The 20,154-nt window shown below is 41.3% G+C and overlaps 1 protein-coding gene across 1 annotated transcript in view; it reads left to right on the top strand.

Moving 5' to 3' along the window:
- Window positions 1–20,154, top strand: part of ripor1 (RHO family interacting cell polarization regulator 1) — a 36,087-nt gene that overhangs the window by 13,182 nt on the left and 2,751 nt on the right. Inside the window, exons 2-21 of the mRNA XM_069686348.1 lie at window positions 1,071–1,194; window positions 2,471–2,623; window positions 3,254–3,332; window positions 3,590–3,613; window positions 3,988–4,041; window positions 5,529–5,678; window positions 6,893–6,956; window positions 8,576–8,619; window positions 8,810–8,935; window positions 9,043–9,191; window positions 9,764–9,896; window positions 12,658–12,783; window positions 14,013–14,179; window positions 14,286–14,958; window positions 16,792–16,928; window positions 17,932–18,052; window positions 19,035–19,170; window positions 19,350–19,511; window positions 19,600–19,758; window positions 19,869–20,065. Coding sequence (XP_069542449.1) covers window positions 1,071–1,194; window positions 2,471–2,623; window positions 3,254–3,332; window positions 3,590–3,613; window positions 3,988–4,041; window positions 5,529–5,678; window positions 6,893–6,956; window positions 8,576–8,619; window positions 8,810–8,935; window positions 9,043–9,191; window positions 9,764–9,896; window positions 12,658–12,783; window positions 14,013–14,179; window positions 14,286–14,958; window positions 16,792–16,928; window positions 17,932–18,052; window positions 19,035–19,170; window positions 19,350–19,511; window positions 19,600–19,758; window positions 19,869–20,065 — 2,978 coding nt within the window. The remainder of the gene's footprint in view (window positions 1–1,070; window positions 1,195–2,470; window positions 2,624–3,253; window positions 3,333–3,589; window positions 3,614–3,987; window positions 4,042–5,528; window positions 5,679–6,892; window positions 6,957–8,575; window positions 8,620–8,809; window positions 8,936–9,042; window positions 9,192–9,763; window positions 9,897–12,657; window positions 12,784–14,012; window positions 14,180–14,285; window positions 14,959–16,791; window positions 16,929–17,931; window positions 18,053–19,034; window positions 19,171–19,349; window positions 19,512–19,599; window positions 19,759–19,868; window positions 20,066–20,154) is intronic.

The following is a 20,154-nucleotide window of genomic DNA, read 5'->3' as shown; positions in this document are numbered from 1 at the left end:
CCTCAAAACAATGCTAACCAGTTTTTCCATATGAATTTAACGGTTTATCAATTAGCTGATAATTTTGCCTTCCCTGAAAGAAAAAGAAATTGTGTGCTTTTCACAGCTGGGAATAAACTCTATGTATTATGTTTCTTATGATTTTGAGAAATACCAGTAAGTTTAAGAATAAAGGTGTAGTTCTGGTATTTTTGAACATGGGCATGGGTATTTATTTTTACATATTTTGGGTTTAGTTGATCGTCTAAACAGGCTGTAATGGCCGCAGTCTTAAAAGTACGTCCTCTAAAAGTGCCTCTGTGTGCCTCAGATTGTTATTTGAAGTGTCTGAAAACGTTTTAGAAAGAATCCCTACTGAAATGTGCCTTTTCTGTTCAGGAGTAAGATACTTCTTTATAAGCAGAAACAGCGGTTATGCCTCTTTCTTCAAATCCACCAGACTCCATTTACAAAAACTGTAATTTCACAGAACAAGGGAGGTGTTGGACTACAGCTGCTTTCATCAGTTACTTTGTTTTATTGTGTTCACAAATATTGTGTTGGATCATAACTAATCCTTCTAAACACGATCAGTCATTAACAGTCTGCACTGGATGGTGTTTTACTCCTCATGATTTCTAACAAAGTTTTCTTTCCTTCATGAGTTTAGTTTTCTGTTTCACTTCATTTCAGTCGTTTTCCTGTTATGTCATCCCTATTTTTATATTATTATTTCATAAAACTATTTAACTTGTGTTGATTTTTTCTGGTGATCGAAAACATTTCACACTAATAAAATGAACTTATTACAAATACAGAAGCATCTTGGCAGTAGAGCGGTTTAAACACTTGCTATACCCGCTGATGTCACTCCTTGTTGTCTTTTCCCATTTTTTCTTCTTTGTGTCTATTATTAAACTTTCCAGTGAGGGGAAACATCTCCCTAAAGTCCCCTTAAAAAGATATGCAGGCACAGATGGCTTACTAATACCGGGTGGGAATAGGTTTCTGTTTCTGTGCGAGTTGGATAAGAGACAAACACGGCTGATCAGTTCAGGGTATTAATAGATCTCCTCTCGTGCTCTTCACAGGGAGTCCATCCCGAACTCTCTCCACCATGTCGCTGTCCGTTCGCCCCGCCAGACGCCTCACCTCCAGATCCATCACTAGGAGCCAGAGCTTCACTGGAGTCAACACTTACGACAAGGCCTACAGGTACACACACACACACACACATACACACTCACACACACACACACACACTCATATATACATGCTGTGGGGAATTTAACAGGACATCCTGTCAGGTGGAGCTCCAAAGACAGACAGTCTGACTGTGTGTTTTAAAACAGAAATGAGCCAATACGGATGAACTGTTCAGACATCAGACGATCTGATGAAAAACATCTTACATTTTTGTTTCCACAAATTCTTCACTTGTACCTTTGGTTTGAGAGATAATTATTGGGACTTCCTCCTTTGGATTGAGGATTTTTTAAAGCTTGCGTGCTGCAGAGAAACTTGATGATTACAAATTGTTCAGTTATAACAAGAATAGCTTCCCTCTATAACAATATATAACTTTATCGTGTTATATTGTGAATCTTTCTTTTTATAACACTTTACAAGCAAATAATGAGCCGAACATTTTAACTTCCATCTTTATGCCAACGATCACACTTCTGCCTTTATGCTTGAGCAGCAACTCTTAATATACAGCTTTCATTAACGCCCCTCAAAAACACCTTGTTTACTTGAAACTGGTCCTAAACACTGCAAATACAAAATACATGTTGGTTTAGGAATGCAAAACTATGTCTGCCAGTGAAATTACATTGTTGATTACATCATAATTGAAGGAGTGCAACATAATAGATTTACAGATAAAACCTGTTGACTGTTTCCAAAACTGAAACTGCAGTTTTTCTTTATTAATTTTTGCAGCAATTAATGTCTTAAATCTTCAGATAAACTGATCATTCCACAGATGTATTGCTGGAGATAGTTATGACCTCCTCAACAGGAACATTGATGTTTATATTTATGTTTGTTTAGCTATACCCACCCCATCCTCCGAACTATTCCAGCCCTTGTTTCTTTGAATGTATATTGATCGTAATAATTATCGTTTCAAACTTTTGATGGTTCTTATTTTTTGATCTTTTATTTTGTTAGTAATCTGCATCTTAACCTTTTCTCATTATGAATTTTACCTTGTTTTTAACTTGTTTAACTATTCTTGCTTCATTGCTACACACCAGCTTTGCATATTAATCTCAGTTGTTTCCACTCTATTGTTGTCGATTACCGGCACACCATGGTTAATAAGGTCTCTCCCTCAATGTGTTTTAAATGAATAAATTATGATGATAACCAAACCAATTTGGTTGCAAGACATAACAAGAACAAACACCAGTATTATATGAAAATATTTTGTTGTAATATAAAAAGAATTGTGTTATAATAACTGATGCTCGCCTGATGTTTGCAGGAACCTCTCAGTGTTCAGCACTCCAGGTCTGAGCAGGAAGCCCAGCAGAGCCAGCAGGATGTTCAACACGTCCAACAAGTCCAACCCACCACCCAAAGTTCCTCAGCCAGAGCGACTGGACCAGGTCTACGAGGCTCTGAAGAAAGGCCTTCAGTGAGTGGACTCACAACACACGTCGCTGCTCTTTCATACAAATAATAACTTGGAGCTCATTATCTTTCAGGATGCCACAGTGACTCCTACTCAGTAATGTTGAGCTCCTTCATTTTATTACCATTTCAGTGTATAAGAGTAATTTCATGGGATGAAATAAAGCTGGTGTGGAGAAAACTAAGTCATAACATTTTCCAACATCTCAACAAAACAGGGAATTGCTTTGATATTTAATATAATACTCTACACAAAAATACAAATTTCTCAGTACCACTTGTATATCTGGAGGTGAAACATGGAGCTACAGACAGCTGGTGGTTAGCTTAGCTTAGCCAAGTGACAAATGAGCAGTAGCCTGGTTCCGTCCCAAGAGAATAAAATCCTCTTACCAACACCTGTAAAGCACAAAATTAATAATGTTGTTTCTCATTTGTTGAACATTTTTTCTTTATGTCAAACTATTTCTAAGATCGACTGTTGGGATTAAAACCAGACACTGTGAGGTGAGACGTGCAACTGACTTGGCTCTGATTTAAGTGAGAGACGGTCAGGTTAGGCAGAGGGCGAGATCATTGTCTCAAAATCTCATTATCCGTGTGTGTGTGTGTGTGTGTGTGTGTTTTCCCTCAGGTCTTACCTGCAGGTTTATCAAACAGACTTGGACGGCCTCAGCAGACAGATGAAAGAATCAAAGAGGAACTCCAGACTGGTGGGTTCTCACAGTGTAATGTTTTCAATGATTCCTTTCAGCCCGTCCCACAGGGCTTCACATATTATTCAGCAAATTTTAGCCTATTTACTAGCTGAAAATAATATTTGTTAGTTTTCATTTTGTACTTTAGTTTGTAAATTAAAAATGTTCATAATGGAAAATATTTCATTTCATGAAGAATGTACATCTTATTGTGCTTCCACTTACATGAAAATGTGAAACATACTGAAGACATAATGTTTCTGTATCTGTAGGGTTTCCTGTATGAACTGGACAAGGTAAGCCTTTACTGATTCTTAGGGGGGTACATAAGTAAGGGTCTAAATCATAACTTGCTTCAAATTAACAGCCTTCAATCAGCTTGTGAGTATAATCCCTCCCTTTCCTGTAAGGCTTTTAATTTGAAGTATTTTGTAGGAAATGAGACTTCAGCTTAAAAGCAGTTTAAAACATTAACAAGGGTCACATACATGTGTTGTATTGTTTGTTTTGTGGGCATCAATCATTGTCTTATGTTTATAATGTGTCTATTTACACTGTATGAAACTTTAGTGTTTCTTTTATTTGTTGTGCTGAGTCTGACCTGGCCTGAAAGTAGTTCAGTTTGTGTTGACTCATAGGACCTAATGAGACTCTGTGCTCCCTCTAACAGCAAGTGAAGGTGACTGAGAGGTACATACGACGGCTGGAGTTTCACCTCAGCAAGGTAAGATTATCATGATCGCTATCGTGGTTAAGATTATCTTGCTGTGGCTTCTGGTTGATTAACATCAAGACTGACTGGTGATGTAATTTAGTGGTCATAATTTGAAAGCTAGTGATGATGAAGGTCTACAAAATCTTTTAAGCTTCAGTACACACCCTCATTACTGCCGATTTTCCACAAACGTGCCTGATGAATGCCCTTTCTGTTTTACCCTCACTCATGAAAAGGAGCATAAGACACTCACTGGCAGCAGCAACTTACTTGGAGGGAGCAGTCCTCTGTTTCATAGCAGATAACCATGCAGCCAGACTTTAAGATGCTGACTCTTAACTCAAAACTGCCCCAGTAGGTAATGACGGCGTGATGAATCCAGCCGAAACACATCATCTGCAAAGAGCAGAGAAGAGGTTCTGTGGTCCCCAAATCGGACCCTCCCTCCTTGTTATTGCATCATGAGATCCTAATGATAAACCATGAACAGAATCAGAGACAAGGCACAACCCCACTGAAAAATCTGGTTACATAAGAACCAGGAAGCTCGTAGCAATGGCCCCTATAACCCATACTCCTGCAGGACCCCTCAGTGGATACGGTTTTTAATAGCATTTGTGTCCATGAAACTAATACACCTCAGGATTAGATCCACACCTTTGTCAGGGATACGGATGAGGTCATTTCCAAGTCTTCACACTTTTCCTCCTTAGTGTAGGATGTGTTCGTTGATTTAATAAAGTTCCAATCAGTGCTAATGCGTCTGATCCAAACTATAACCAGGATTATAACCAGGTGGAAATCAGATGACAGCTCCACTTCTTTCTTCAAGAGTTTCCAAGACATACAGCCGCCAATTTGAAGATACAACAACAATGTCAATGATCCATCTTTGTGTTCTAAAGTTTTCTGATACCAAGTATCATACAAATCGTTCTGTGCTCAAACATGGTGTTTGTTATGGCCAGTCCACGGCCGGCACAGACGCCTAATAACAATGCAACAAGCAGCAGCAGCTGTGGCTGGAGAGTAATGCTGTGGTACACTCCATGTTCACGTCAACAGTGTATGTTCTGGTGCCGGTTCATTTCTGCTTCAGGGTGGTTACGGCTCAGTTTGTTCTGTATTGATTTCAGGTTGGAAACAGTGTTCACGTTTGGAAACAAATGAGGAAAAGGCTCTAACTGCAAAATTCATGTACAGTTTTAGCTGTTTGATAGATTGTATGTCGAGTTCACTTTTTACCTCAACATGAAATACATCGAAAGTATGTGTTTTAGAATGAGCCATAGCTTGTATCCAGTGGCAGTGGTGTTAAAAGCAAACATAATGCAGACAGGACTTCCTGACTCACTGATTGACCTGCTTCCTGTCCACTTCCTGTTTCGCACTAACTTACATTTTTAGCGTTCCACATGCTCTGAAGCTGCCTTCTTATTTTCAAAGGAGAGAATAATTAAATATATATATATAACTCTTTCCTTGTGTTTTCCCAGATTGATGAGTTATATGAAGCGTACTGCCTGCAGAGGAGACTCAGGGATGGAGCCAACAAGATGGTGAAGGCGTACACGGCCTCTCCCGTCAGCAAGGAGGCCAAGGAGAGTTTAACAGAGGCCAATAAAGGATACAAAGAGTACACAGAGGTAAGAAGAAGACAGAGGGGTGATAGGTCAAGGTGAAAAAGTGGATAAAGTTTGAACAGATGTGTAGTGGTCTTTGTTGGAGAATGGGGCCAATGCATGAGAAAGTAGTGGTGAATTAAATACATTTAAAAAAGGTCCACCAGTGCCTACTTTGGTATCTGTGCTTATTGTGATGTAATTTCTTGGAATATTTCCAGTCGTTTACTTTCCATTAAACGACCTAGGCTAAAAGGTTATGTAAGTAAAAAAAAAACATAATTGCAGAAAAATTTAAAATAGACGAGGTAAAAACCTAGTATGTGGCTGACCGCGTCAGGTCAATGTGCGCTTTTGTAGGCAATGTGTTACAAGGACTGTCCTTATGAGGCCGATGACAACATGTTTGAAAGCAGGTGCGCGTTGCAGAATTAGGTGAGGACAGCGGATGAGCAGCGGAGGAGCAGCCCTGCCTACTCCCCGAACAAAGTATCCAGAGCCGTATAGACAGAGAGTCGCGTCAGTGGAGATCCAATATGCTCCATGATCCGCCATATCGATGTCGCATCTCTCTCTCTACGGCTGTGAAAGTTCAGTCAGTCAGTCAGTCAGTCACATACAGACCCATGTGTAGGGCTGACCCCGGTGGTCAGCTAAAAATACATCTGAGGATTTTTCATCACTTTGCTCATAAGCACTGAAAACATGTTGACCGAAAACAGTTTTGAATTTAGAAGTTCTTGAGCAATGTTTAATTTGATTTTGGGTTTTGATAGTTTCATCGGGTCTAGAAATACAGTGCTTACATTATTTACATTGTGCTTAAAATAATTTCATTTCTTTGAGCATCTTAAAATTTCTAACAAATGTGTAAAATCTCAGCAGCCTAAAGTCATGTAAGTTATGTCAATTTTTCTCTAGCAGTTTTATTTTAGATACAATTAAACATGATCACACGTGTCCTGCAACATGCGCATTATTAACACCTTTGTCACCGCACATAATGTTATGTACTGGTGTCATCAATATGAACAACATGATGACATCAACGACTGACGTCTGAGCTGTGAGCTGCAAAAATATTTTTGTGTTTTGTGTTTGTGTATGTTTTTATTCATGATCCATTTAAAAAGGATGACACCAACAACAATCTCCATGTAAATAACAGCTCTGTAGTTCAGACCTGTGTAGTAGAAATGAATGAATGAATGAAAGCGTCCCTCTCTTCTCTTTTCTAGAACATGTGTGTGCTGGAGAGTGAGCTGGAGAACCAGCTGGGAGAGTTTCATATTAAGATGAAAGGTAAGAGGGAAATGTGGTGAGTTAACCACACATTATTTGTTTTGCCTTTCCTTAGCTGTGCAGCAACAAAAGACACTCACCACTACATGGTACATTCCAGGAAAATAAAATATATTTATCATCAATTCTTGCTGTGCCATTTTTTTAATAAAGCATGTTTAAAAAACAACTGCTGTTCAATCAAACATAAAAGCCATAAAAACAACACAATAAAACAACAGGAGGGTAAAATAGTAAAAAGACCAATTCGGAAAGGAAAAGGAATAAAAAAGTAACTCTCATACAGAGCCAAAAACCAGGAATAAAAGTGCGTTTCGAGGTTTGATTTAAAGACAGGCAATGTGGGGAACAGCCGGACATGTGGAGGCAGAGCTTTAGACTGCAACTGAAAAGGCTCGGTCACCCCTGAGCTTCAACTTTGACCTTGGGACAGACAGAAGCAAGTGGTCTGTGGCTCAGTGGTAGAGTCGGTCGTCTTTCAATCGGAGGGTTCGATCCCCAGCTCCCTCAGGCTACATGTTCAAGTGTCCTTGGGCAAGACACTGAACCCTGGCATAGCCAACGGGTATGAATGTGATATCTGATTGACAGTTGGGCACTTTACGTAGCAGCTTCGGCCATCAGTGCATGAATGTGTGTGTGAATGGGTGAATGTGATATGTAGTGGTCGCAAAGACTAGAAAAGCGCTATATAAGTACAGTCCATTTACCATGATAAAAAGTTTATTAAAAGGAAAAATTGGTTTGAGCAAGCCCATTTAACAATTTAAAAGTTAATAATACAATCTTAAAATCAATCTTAAAATGCACAGGGAGCCAGTAAAGAGAAGTCAGGATAGAGGAGATGTGCTCACGTTTACGTTTACCAGTTAAAAGACGAGCTGATGCAGGCGAGACAGAGATGCATTATTATCATTATGCTTCTCTAAATCAATGCATTGTTATTAGCCATTTAGTCTCAGTATGTGACTGCTACTGCGTATAATAATCTTGTTTTTAAATTTTAATCAGCATCAAAGCACTTCTGTGATAAAGGGCTGTACACATATGGGTAGGAACAGGAACTGCTGGTGATTATTTGATGCACTTTTATGCCACCTATTAGCAAAAATGTAAACAGATGTTGCCCAAAAATGTGTTTCCTTACAGAGTGTCAGTAACTATATTACATACATGACATTACAACAACCAATTTTGTTTTATTCTCAGTGGAGTTTTCTGTCATCATATTAATTCTCAAGGGACTACAGATGGGAATTAGCTTAAAGCTATAATCTGGTACGGTGCATCAAATGGTGACATTCTTGTTTTAAACTGTGCATGGTCCCTTTTAAATAAAACAAATAAATAAAAATAAATAGGCCTACACTTTTAAGTCACCGTTTTTACATCTTTTAGTCAAGCAAAAATGATTATTTTATAAAAATTAAAAATCAAGATATCCACATATGCACAGACGTCACGTGCCAAAAACAGTAAGTAAATGTAAGTGTTATTAATGCTAAGCTGGGGGTGAAAATTGCCCCTGTATGTGCTCACCACACACAAGAGAAGTAAAGCCAGTCCCTGCGGTGGTTTCGTGACGCTGATCAATGCATCTGTCTCTGCTTGTCTTTCAGGTCTGGCTGGATTTGCTAGATTGTGTGCTGGTGACCAGTATGAGGTGAGTATATGTGGCACAACACTTTAAAGTTCTTTGTAAAATTAGCAAAAATAAACCAGTTTTCATAAAAGAAACAAGAGAAAACAAGACATGACTGTCGAACAAGAAGTATGAACACAAATACACACATGGCTCTGCTGACGTACAGAACTGAGACTGATGCACTCTGTGTGCGTGTGTGTGCGTGTAGATCTTTATGAGGTACGGTCGGCAGCGGTGGAAGCTGCGTGGCAGAATAGAGATTAACGGCAAACAGGTGTGGGACAGTGAAGAGATGGTGTTCCTGCCGCTCATCAGTGACTTCCTCTCTGTTAAGGTCAGTCCCCCCCACACGCCTTCTACCCCACAGCGGGGACAATAATATTATCACCTCTACTGTAGTTTGACAGTTTATAATTAAACTATATTTATGTGGTCTCCTAGGTGACAGAACTGAAGAGCTTGGCTAATCACGTGGTGGTAGGAAGCGTCTCCTGTGAGACTAAGGACCTGTTTGCTGCCCTGCCGCAGACGGTCGCTGTGGACATTAACGACCTCGGGACCATCAAGCTGAGCCTGGAGGTCACCTGGAAGTAAGTTGTGCATAAATGTGTATCCTAAAATTACTAAATCAGATAAACTTGGCAATTTTTAAGGCATTTTTTTATATTGATCAGGATAAAGCAGCTTGAAAGAGGCTGAGCTTGTGAGCTCAACTTGTTTTTAGTTTAGGATTTATTAGCTTTTCATTGTTTCTTCTTTGCATCTTGGTCCCGCTCATTTTTTCTTCTCTCTTTTTAGAGGACATCCACTGTCTTTACAGTAGCTCAAACTACGCTTAACAGCAGCAAATGGATGTGTACTATGATGTATAAACCAAAAACTGCAGACTGGCTGATGTCACATTTAGTTTCCCTGTGTGAAAGTCTGTTAGACGTATTAATATCAAGTAAAAATGTCTAAAGTTTATCATCTTTATCTGATTATACAATCCTGTATCTGGACTAATTTATCGAGTAATCATTGTATTCCAAATGATACTGATCTTTATGTTATTGTTCCGTTTGTTCATTTAATCAGTAAAGTGTTAAAGAACATTGACAAAATATTGTATTGAATGTTTATATTTCTCCCTCTTCCTCCATTCCTCTCGCCCCTCTCTCAGTCCGTTCGATAAAGACGACCAGAGTTCAGTTGCCAGCACCGTCAACAAAGCTCCAAGTGTCAACAAGAGATTCTCAACAATCTTCAACCAGAGTCCACCGGACACGCCGTCCTTACGTGAACAAGCCTTCTATGTGAGTGCTTCCTTATTCTAGCTGCCTGTTTTTGTTTGACTGATACCTTTCAAAAGAGTGACAGTGGAAGTCACTGATAGCTGTAAGTAGCTGGAATATTAATATATGTAAAGGTATTGATAGGGCATATATTTATACCCTTACCTTACACCTAAATGAGAGTTTCCAACAACTAAGGAATGAGCGGACCTCTTTTGATCCTACACTCTAATGCATCCGGTTTGTTTCTGAACTTTTAGCAGAGTTTTTGCAGATTTTTATAAAAGGTTATCGGCCTGAAAACACCAGGACAGGCATTGTGTACTATCAGAGAACAGGAAAGAACCTGCATTCATTCATGTTGGAGAATTTGGATAAATTAGTTTCCCACTTGGAGAATTTTAAAGGCCAACTGAAAGTCTGAGAAAATTTTGATAAACCACCTGCCAACAGACAGACTTGACGTCATCAATCTTGCAATCCATTACGACCCCTATTTTGCACATATATGCAGAATCTGTAGAGCATATACATATACATTTTTCTCACATTTGTAAAGTTGTAATAGGTTGAAAGTGTTACTTTTGAGCAATAAAATACAACACATCTTCTTTGTAGCGTCCATGTAGTTTACACATAACCATTGAGTGCTCTTAAACACACTGAAGTTGGAAGAAAGACTTCCCACCTCAGGAAATAGAACCATCCAAGGAGGATGTGAATGCAGGGATTGTACAGGGAACATTTGAGTTCAGCCAACAAGCACCACCTCCTAACTGCCCCGTTGCCTTCTGTTCCACCTGCTGCCGCTCTGACGTGCAGTCGTTGCCTCGGAGTCTGACCAGGCGGCAGCACTGGCCGCTGCTCGACATCTTCAGAGACACACTTAGCCAGAGCTGTTCCTGTAGTGACAACTCACCAGCGAGACAGCCCCCCACTGCAGTAAGTCTGGTACTACTACTGGTAGTGACAGTAGTGAGTAGAAGGACGGAATAGAAACCTAGACACCTAGAACAGTAGTCTCCCTTTGTTTGAGTAGGCAGCATGAGGTTAATAGATGTGTATGTGAGGTTTCCAAACAGCTGGTCAAACTGAAAGTCTGCACACAAACGACTCTCCACTGGCCTATAGGGGACTAACTGTAGAAAGTCCACACAAAACCGAGACAGGACTTTAAGTCTGCCATCCTTGTGAAAGTTTAAAGAACTGTTTGTTGCCCCTTCGAACTTTTGCTCTACTTGACTTTGGGAACCAGAGGTTCACTCACCCGTAGAGATGTCTCGATCCAGCCTAGAGGATCTGTATCTGATGTCTGAGCTGCATGGCTGGGTGTCAGTGTATGCAATGTAATTGCACATACAGTCATTTGAAATGTCTCTGTCAGCCTGCATTCGTCTGCTTGCTCACCAGCACAGTTACAGTAAACGGCAGAGTAACAGAGCAAAGGCTGTCAATCAAACTGAAGAGACTTCATGACACTGACACCCACTTATTACAACTGATTTATTCTGTGGTTAACAACAGTCTGACATCTCACCTCACACCTCACTCAAGTTTTTTGACATTGATCATACATATCCCAGCATGGCTTCACACAAACTGTTGCCTAATTAGAGGTGTAATCAATCAGGCTAATAGAAAACACCTGTGTGGGTGTGCAGGGCCTTTAAATCACAATCACACATGTTGATCAGAGTCAGCATGTGTTTAACTAGCACATTCATAAAACAGGCAGTGATTCTCAGTTCATCAGACTATTTAGTTTTATCTTCATGTGTTATTTTGCTGCAGTATAAAAGCTACATTTTATAGTCGGATATAAAACTGGAATGAATCGTCTCTTCTGTAACTCTCGGCAAAACACAAATATACATACTTGCCCAAAAAGTCTGACCCCGTCTTTAGTGCCATCAATATAGCAGTTGATATTATGCTCATGTGGTGCATATTTTCTCTCATCATTTTTTAAACCATTCACAGTAACTTACAAGCTGCAAACTTTTACATTTACATTTACCTCTAGCATGCACAAAGTGATGAGCTGTTTAACTATTTTACACGTTTGTAAAAAAATAAAGAAATAAAAATATATCTATATATATCTATATATATATTTATACAGTATACGTGATTCTAAGGCTGTATTTAGAGTCACACACAGTGACATTAAGAGGGGGCAAGTGTGTGAACTGTGTGAAGCAGCTAGCTGAACTGTTGCTGCAGTGTGTTGTTCAGTGTTGCTCTGCTGAAGCTTATGGCATTGATCCAGAATGGACTTAAGGCCTTCAGTTTTCTCATTAACATAAGTAGTCTCCAGAATGTTTAATAAGATTTATTTACCTGGAATTATAGATAAAACATCTCTCCTGTACAGTTTATTCTGTAATCATATTTTATATGTGTTGGAGTGTAAATGGACGCTCCATGAAAGGCGGGATTTTTAACCAGACAAATCGATCAACTGCTACCTGAGCTCTGGAGTTGTGTGGACATGACTGGGCTCCTACCAACACCTCTAAACCTCACCAAATGACATGCTGTGTCCAATTTGTGTGTTTAAGGGGAGTTCTGTCCTGGAATTATTTCTTAGAGCCAGCAGGTGCAGTTATCATCCGCAGCCTCCTTAAGTCTCGTTGTGCTTACCAGTCTTAGTACCGAACTGAACCCAGCACTCTTTTTTGTAACCTTTATATCTGCCACCCTTTGCTACAGGCTCAGACCCTGCACAGACATGCTGGGTCAATGGATGAACATGTTTTTAAATGTTGCTGCTCTCTCTTAGAACATGCTCCGCCGCCATGAAGAGTTGGAGAACGGAACAGCCTGGTCGAATTCATCTGAATCCTCTGATGACTCCTCCAGTCCGCAGCTATCTGTAGGAGGGCTACGCAACAACACACATCAAAAGGTAACACACAAAAAACTATGCGGCTAAGTCAGCTCAGTGAGGTTTACTCTAGTCCTCGTCTGCTTTCAACAGCCATGCAAGAAGCTGGATGTCACAAACCTAAGGAGCCAATCCCGTTAATGGACGCGGTGACGCTGTGCATATCATTATGTGTAACCCATGGCAACCATTTCGGCGATGCCGAGCCAGCTGTAACCGTCATCATAATTTTTGCAAATGTTACTACTACTTATTACTAGATTTCAAGCTAGCTACGTTTCAACAAGTTGCCACTAAACGATCGCAGAGACGTGTTTTGTTTTTTGCGATGGAGGGGGCGGTTGGAAATTTGCATAGTGGGCGGGGACTATGCAGATTCGTGAATTTTTGATGAGGGAGAAGGAGGAAATGGCTTGGGACGATTTTTACAATATTTTGCAGAAAAAACATATCAGACACAATTTATTATTTCAAACAGAGCATTTTATATGTCATGACTGGAGCCGGGCTTTAAGGTTAACAAGTAGTGGCGGACAGAAACTAAACCAGAGTACTTTAAAGATCGAGATTTTCATTCCTTGCGATCAGATTGTAACTAAAAGTTGCTGTGTGCATCTATCTGCCGTCTCAGCCGTCCTTCCCTCCTCTATACAAAGATTTTAAGGGGTTTCTTATCATTTACACATCAATTTATGTCTTCCCCAAGCGGCAACCTCTAGTGACCCAAAAAGCAAATGACTTCCCTGTTTGACCCCATGAAAAAAGGCCCAACTTCACAGCAGAAGTAAACATGTTTTGAGCCTGGTACAATTAAAGTTTTTGATCTCCACAGCTAATTTTGCTGTTCTTATTTAGTTTTTTTAGTAGGCTACTCACACATTTAAATTATGTAAGGCATAGTGTTATGAGTAATTAGGGGTGCGGTAACTATCAGGGGCAGATTGGACTGTATAGGTTTAATAACTTGGAGTTTGCCATCCCACTGCTCCTGTCAGCGCCACCCTTTCATCCTACGAGGTCTTTTTTGGTTCCCGAAAACCATCATGCCGAACTCAACGCTTTAAATGGGCAGTTGGTTCACTGCTCATTATTCATACAGTCTATGGTCCTCTCTCCACATTACACTTAACATGTGTTCTAAATCTTTTTCCAATTTATTTTGTTTTGAAAATACTCAACACTACTGATGCATCTTCAATCCTCAATACACCTTACCTATTGGATGTGTCCATGTCTCTCTCGCTCTCCAGGCGGTAGTGGTGACACCAGAGATCCAGCCAGCTGTAACAGCAAGTTCCTACCCGCAGCCTGACATCTCATTCTGCCCGCGGGACGCCTCCTCCTCAACTCCAAACTCAGCCAACAGAGTCAGTGCCACCTGCGAGATTTCCAGCAAACATCACACAGACAGTAACAGGTAATGCTTGTGCCTTTTTACTCAACAGTTATCACAGATTACATTTTTCTAAATGATGTTTATTGACTGAATATTTATTAACCTTAATATGTATGTGGATTAACAGGGGAGAGGAGAAGGGGACAGTCACTGTGAGGACAAAACCAGAAAGTGAGGAGGAAGATGCAGCAGCAGATATAGTGGCAGCAATCAGCCTCACCTCACGCAACTACTCGCGCTCTCTGAGCCACATCAGTGAAAGCAGTGCTGATGGTATCGTGTTGACGGACAGGTCAGTCGGAGAATCAGGGGAGGCAATGTCAGTGGCCTCTGCGCTCTCCGTCAATGACATAGAGATGGAGGTGAACAGCAGAACTCCGGACCTGCTCGGCTCTTCAGCCACAGATGCCGACCTGTCGCCAAAAACGCTCGGTGCTGTCCAAGAAAGCACACTAGCTGAAGATGTCGCAGATCAACATCAAGAAGAATCATCCATCTCTGTCCTCACATCCTCCTCCCCCAGCACGGGAGGAGAGGACTCTAACACTCCGTCACAACCCAACACAGACTCACAGCCAGAGTGTAAGACACTGCCAGAGAGCACAGATGTGACGTATGTCGCCCGGAGGGTGGCGGTGGAGGAGGAGATGCTAGGTGCAGGAGAGGGTGATGGTCCTGTGGACAGCGGGGTGGAGGACGCTCTGGCAGCTGTTGTTTCCTCTCTGGATGATTATAGAGGACAGTTCCCTGAGCTGCAAATACTGGAGCAAGAGCTGAAGCTGCTACAGGTTACACTAAAGGTGAGGATGGGGCGTGTGTGAGCAAAGAGAAAATTAAGATCCAGAGGTTTGAGAAGCAAAAAAACTGTGTGCAAGACAAAGTACTGTTAGTTTGTTTAAACAGATATTAAAGTAGTATTTCTATTCATCTATTGAAAAGGGATGTTATGGCTGCAAACACATTCTTGAGGTCAAATGTGGATAATATATAAGTATGTTCACTTAAAGTGCTTTCTTTGCTTTTTTAAATGTCGTGCTTTTTTTGAACCCATAAGCAGCCATTATTTTGCCATTTTCAAAGGCACGTTTAATTTCACTTTGCATTGTGAATTTGGTGGTTTAAAGGGTTAATTCAGATCTAATCTCTATTTAGGCAGGGGTGTGGATCTTTAGTTCAGGAAGTGTTCAGGTTTCTGTTTGTAGTCCAAGTAATATTGACCAATCACGTATCAGCAGGCTGCGGCGTATGCAGGAAAAACAGTCCGTGTGGAGAGCAAAAGCAGAAAGAAATGACATCCCGACTCCCATCAGCAGCTGTCTGACGACCGTTTAGCTTCTTATTAATCTCTATAAACAGACATTTGCATGCTAACAGCTAACAATCTGCTCTAGATCAAAAATTTAAAATAAAAATTCATTAAGATTAAGATTAATTCCCTTGACACTGTTTCACAAAAGCTGTTTAGTGTTCAGATTTCCCGACTTCCTCGAATGCGTCAGAAATGATCGACCAGACCTCCGTTCAACAAACGAGCATTTTAAAAGTAGTTTTCTTCTCCTCTTGAGGACAGACTCTGATAACGCTTCATTTTTACTTTTTACTAATCTGAATCATGATCATGAAGTTAAGACCCGTTAATTAAAGTCAATCACAAGAAAAACGGGTTCATATCGCCGTAGTTAGCCAGAGGGCAGCCTCTGCGTAACATTTTTACAAAGAAACTGAGACTCACCAGAAACAGATGAACGGCGCTGCTCTGGGGGATTTAATGAACCAAGAACTGACACAGTTGCTTCTCAAGTTGCTAACTGGACTGTAAACAATGCAGCGCACGGAAAAGGAAGTCTTTGCTGGAAGGCCTTATCGCTAACCGCCGGCTAAAATCGGACATGCCCGAAGTGTTCACCGTTGTCCCCAGAGGCTATATCGTAGTTAGACTACAGCTGATGGGTTCCGAGATTGATTCAGATCCCACACGATATTTTTCTAACAAACAAATTTGCAGGTGGAGGCAGCGATAGACCAGTACCTCCTGTGTTCTGCATTTCTGTTTTTGTCAATGGAGTCTGGTGGCTTTGAAGAAAGCTCTGTAACATCTGTTTCTGGTTAACAAAAAAAAGCATCTTCCCATCTCAAATGAACAGCCGACTCATCAAAGTGTCTTTTAGTACAACCATCAACACATTTCTGAGGTCACCATGGTAGTGACTTGTCAATCGCTAGTAGCCACGCCCTAAAGCACACCCTGCTTTATTGTGTATTTCACTTTAAGTGGGACCATCATTTACAAAATGAACATCATGCTGCATTGAAGAACCTTTAGGGACATTATTATTGAGGTAATAAACGCACTGAGAAATAGGTTGTTTTTCTCATAGACTTCTACAATCACACTTCTTTTTACTGACCAGTGGTGTGGCCCCCTGCTGGACATTTGAAAGACTCAAGTTTAAGCCACTATTGCAATTATGTCACGTTTCACCTGAGGGCGACCTTCACTTCCTGTTTACAATCGGTGGTGTGCACAGACAGGCACATATCTATCTGTATTCTTATGTGTATCTTAACACATACTTGGCTTGTTGACTAAGGTTTGACTGCGTGTGTTTGTGTGTGTGTGTGTGTGTGTTTAGGGTGGTAAGCACAGCCGTTCACCCAGCGTGGTCAGCCTCACAGTGGAAACAGCTCTGGGCAGCTTTGACTTCCTCAACACTTCTGACTGGGAGGAGGAAGAAGAGGAGAAGGGAGACAAGAGGAGTAGAAATGGCAGGTCAGTGCTCACAAACCCGCTGAAGACACCAAAACCAAACAACATGTTCAATACATCTTCCTGAGGATGCCTGATTTATCAGAGCCACGTAAAGGTGAAATAAAAAAAGGACTGCTTTTCTAGTCTTCCATCTTCTCAAAGGGTTTTGCAACACTACCTCATGCACGCTCACATTCACACAATGATAGCACAGTCCTCAGAAACAATTTGGGGTTCACTTATCATCCAAGGACACTGACATGTGAATTGGAGGAGTCAGGAATCAAACTGTAAATCCTAGTGGACGAACCACTGGATCTTCCGAGCCACAGCCAGCCCAAATATCCGCTGTTACTTCACAAGTGTTGTTGTTTATAGTGAGCAAAGTCCTACTGTCCTTTAACTCAGGTTGTTGTTGTCACTGAGTATCATGCTGCCATCTAGTGGAGCTGTGTTGTAGTGCTGACACCTTGTTTAACTGGTGTTTGCAGCTGTGAGAGCTACAGTATATGAATGTATTGAGAGATGTTAGAGTTCTCTGACTAATGCTGGTGTCAAAGAGCATGGAAGATTAAGATCTATTAAGACAGTTTAATTGAGGAAAGATATTCAGTTTTACAGCTTTGATTATGAAGAGGAAGGAAGTCACCAAGTAGCTCATTTTTTTCAGACAGGACAGGTTCTGAAGAAAAGAACAGGGTGACATTCACTACCACTCTGTGTTAAAGAGCTGCAGCTGCAGACCACTCAGGCCAGCTGCAGTTCACCCAAACATCCTTCTCAGAGTGGGCAATGATATTCTCTTTTGTACTTAATCAAGTCATTTACTGCACCACTGCTTTATGACTTTTCTTTGGTTTGTATTATGTGTTGCTTCTTTTGTTCTATATAGTCTGTCATTGTGTCTGTCTGTTTTTTCTGTGCTGCTAATTTGCAATTAAGGGACACTAAAAGAACAAATACACTCAACTGAACTGTCTCAATTATTCCTGTCGAATGTTAATTCCTCCTGTGATACGTGCAGGTCTCTGCAGGACAGAGGCTGGGACAGCCCGTCCTCCCCCTCCTCCCCCCTCACCACAGGCTGCACCACTCTCGACTGCTCCCTGGTGGTCCACCTGAAGAACTGCTGCACACAGCTGCTGGTAGGAGACCTGCAATATTGTCCTGTCGTAGTCATTGGTACTTTGTAAAGCTGTGTTTACAATAATTCAATTAGAGGTATTATTTCAGTTACAGCAGGACACACTTCTTGACACATAAATATGTGGTTGTAAGCACCGCTGAGTAGGGATGGGTATCGTTAAGATATTAACGGTATTACTACTCTTATTGATACTGCTTAACAATTCAGTACTTTAACGGTTTTCTTATCGGTTGTGTTTGTTATTTTTTAAGAGAGAAAATTAAAGATCGCTTTATTTTCTGACATGTAAAATTCACATCAAAAGAAACAGCAATGTTTAGTACAGATCACTATTAGAGACTCCAACTATATCCTGCAAAAGTCCAGTCAGATCGTGTTTACAAGCAAAAGTGTTGTTGCACTTATGGCAACGAGCATCGTCAGCATCGACTCTGGTGAAGTGTAACCACACTTTTGAACGTTTAGTTTTCTCTGCCATCGTCAGAAGCAGGATCTTTTGTGTGCGTGTGTATGTGTGTGCGCGCTGTAGCGTGGTGAGAGAGAGCTGTACCCGCCCCTCGCACACAGGCTCCGCGAGAGAGATCTCTCTTCTGGATTGGGAATATGCATCATATACATGTCTGAATCTTTTAACAAACAGGATATTTGTGTACCGAAGGCAGAACCGATAAGTTTATCAATATGCGGTATTTCATAATTCAGCCCTGGGGCCCGTTTAATACCGGGTCTCGGTACCCATCCCTACAGATGAGTATGTCTTATAAAGTTTATTAGTTGGAGCAATTTGTAATCTGTTGAAATATATCAAGTGTAAACTAAGTATTCAAAGTCGACTAATGTAAGATGGCTCAGTTAATAACAAACAAATACAATATATACAATATAATAAATAAAACTATGAAAAAATAAAACTGAGATTTACTTTGTTGTTCGAAGGATTCTTCACCAGAATAAATCGATATTTGTCGTTGTGTCTGCAGCGTCTGGGTACGTTTGGTCCTCTGCGCTGTGGAGAGATGTACGCCTTAGACCGACTGCTGAGAGAAGCTCGAGTCCTCGAAGTCATCCGGCGTGTCACCAAGGACAACCCGAAACGCCTGAGAGAGCCGGCTGAAGGTGAAATCATGTGTATCCGTCTGCACCTTTAACATCAGTCAGTTCATTATGCATAAGAGCCTTTAAATCATCAGTCACAGCTGTGTCACATACAGACACTTTGCACTTACAGCAAGTGACCAATCTAATCAAATTAGATATCAGCAATCCTGATCTGACCTGTCCTCTCTCCGTCACAGTGATACCACAGCTTGGCCAGTGCCTGGGTGCTGTGTTACTATGGGAACTGTCTGTGGGGCAGGGCAGCATGTACAGCGTGTCTGCTGAGAGCTTCCTGTCCGCACTGTCCTCACTCTACTACAACAACCTGCCACAGAGGGCGAGCGGCATGGCCGACACAGGTATGACAACGTGTGTGTGACTGTGTCTGTGTGAACAGTGCATGTTGGTGTGTGTGCAATGTTAACACCTGTATGTGTGTGTGTCCAGTGTTCCTGTGTCTTGCTGAGCGAGTGCTGGATCAGAGGTTACCACGGCGAGACAGCAGCAGAGACGGTGTGACGGTGACTCTGTTCCAACTGTGGAGTTACCTGGAGGCCAACGGCATCACTGACATGGAGACACACGTCAATGAGCTGGCAGAAGAAGGTATAACACACACATACACACACACACACACACACACACACACTGAAAGCTATATAAATGCAGAGAAGACGTTTCCATGACGATAATCGGTGATAATATCCCTCCGTCAGTATGGCTGGTGCAGAGCCTGGCGTCATGTGACCCGGATGTGATCGTGCAGGCCCTGCGGCAGCCTGCGCCGTGCAGCCTGAGGAGGGACGGACTTCACGCTGTGGCCAAATTACTGAAAGACCCGCGAGGCAAAGTGTCAGCGTCTGCCAGCTCTGTGCTGAGAAGCCTGAATGCACAGCCCAGACAGAGAGAGCAGGTGAGAACACAGCGTGTGTCCGACACTCCACTGAAATCTTGCTAAAAATATCACGTATATGAAAAATGCTTTACAGTTTCTTTCATTTC

Source organism: Semicossyphus pulcher, unplaced genomic scaffold (genome assembly GCF_022749685.1).
Source record: "Semicossyphus pulcher isolate SPU_LCO1_2020_fin unplaced genomic scaffold, fSemPul1.0.p SCAF_8, whole genome shotgun sequence".
NCBI classification, from domain to species: Eukaryota; Metazoa; Chordata; class Actinopteri; order Labriformes; family Labridae; genus Semicossyphus; species Semicossyphus pulcher.
Note: the sequence above shows the minus strand (reverse complement) of the source record. Positions and strands in the feature narration are given on the sequence as shown.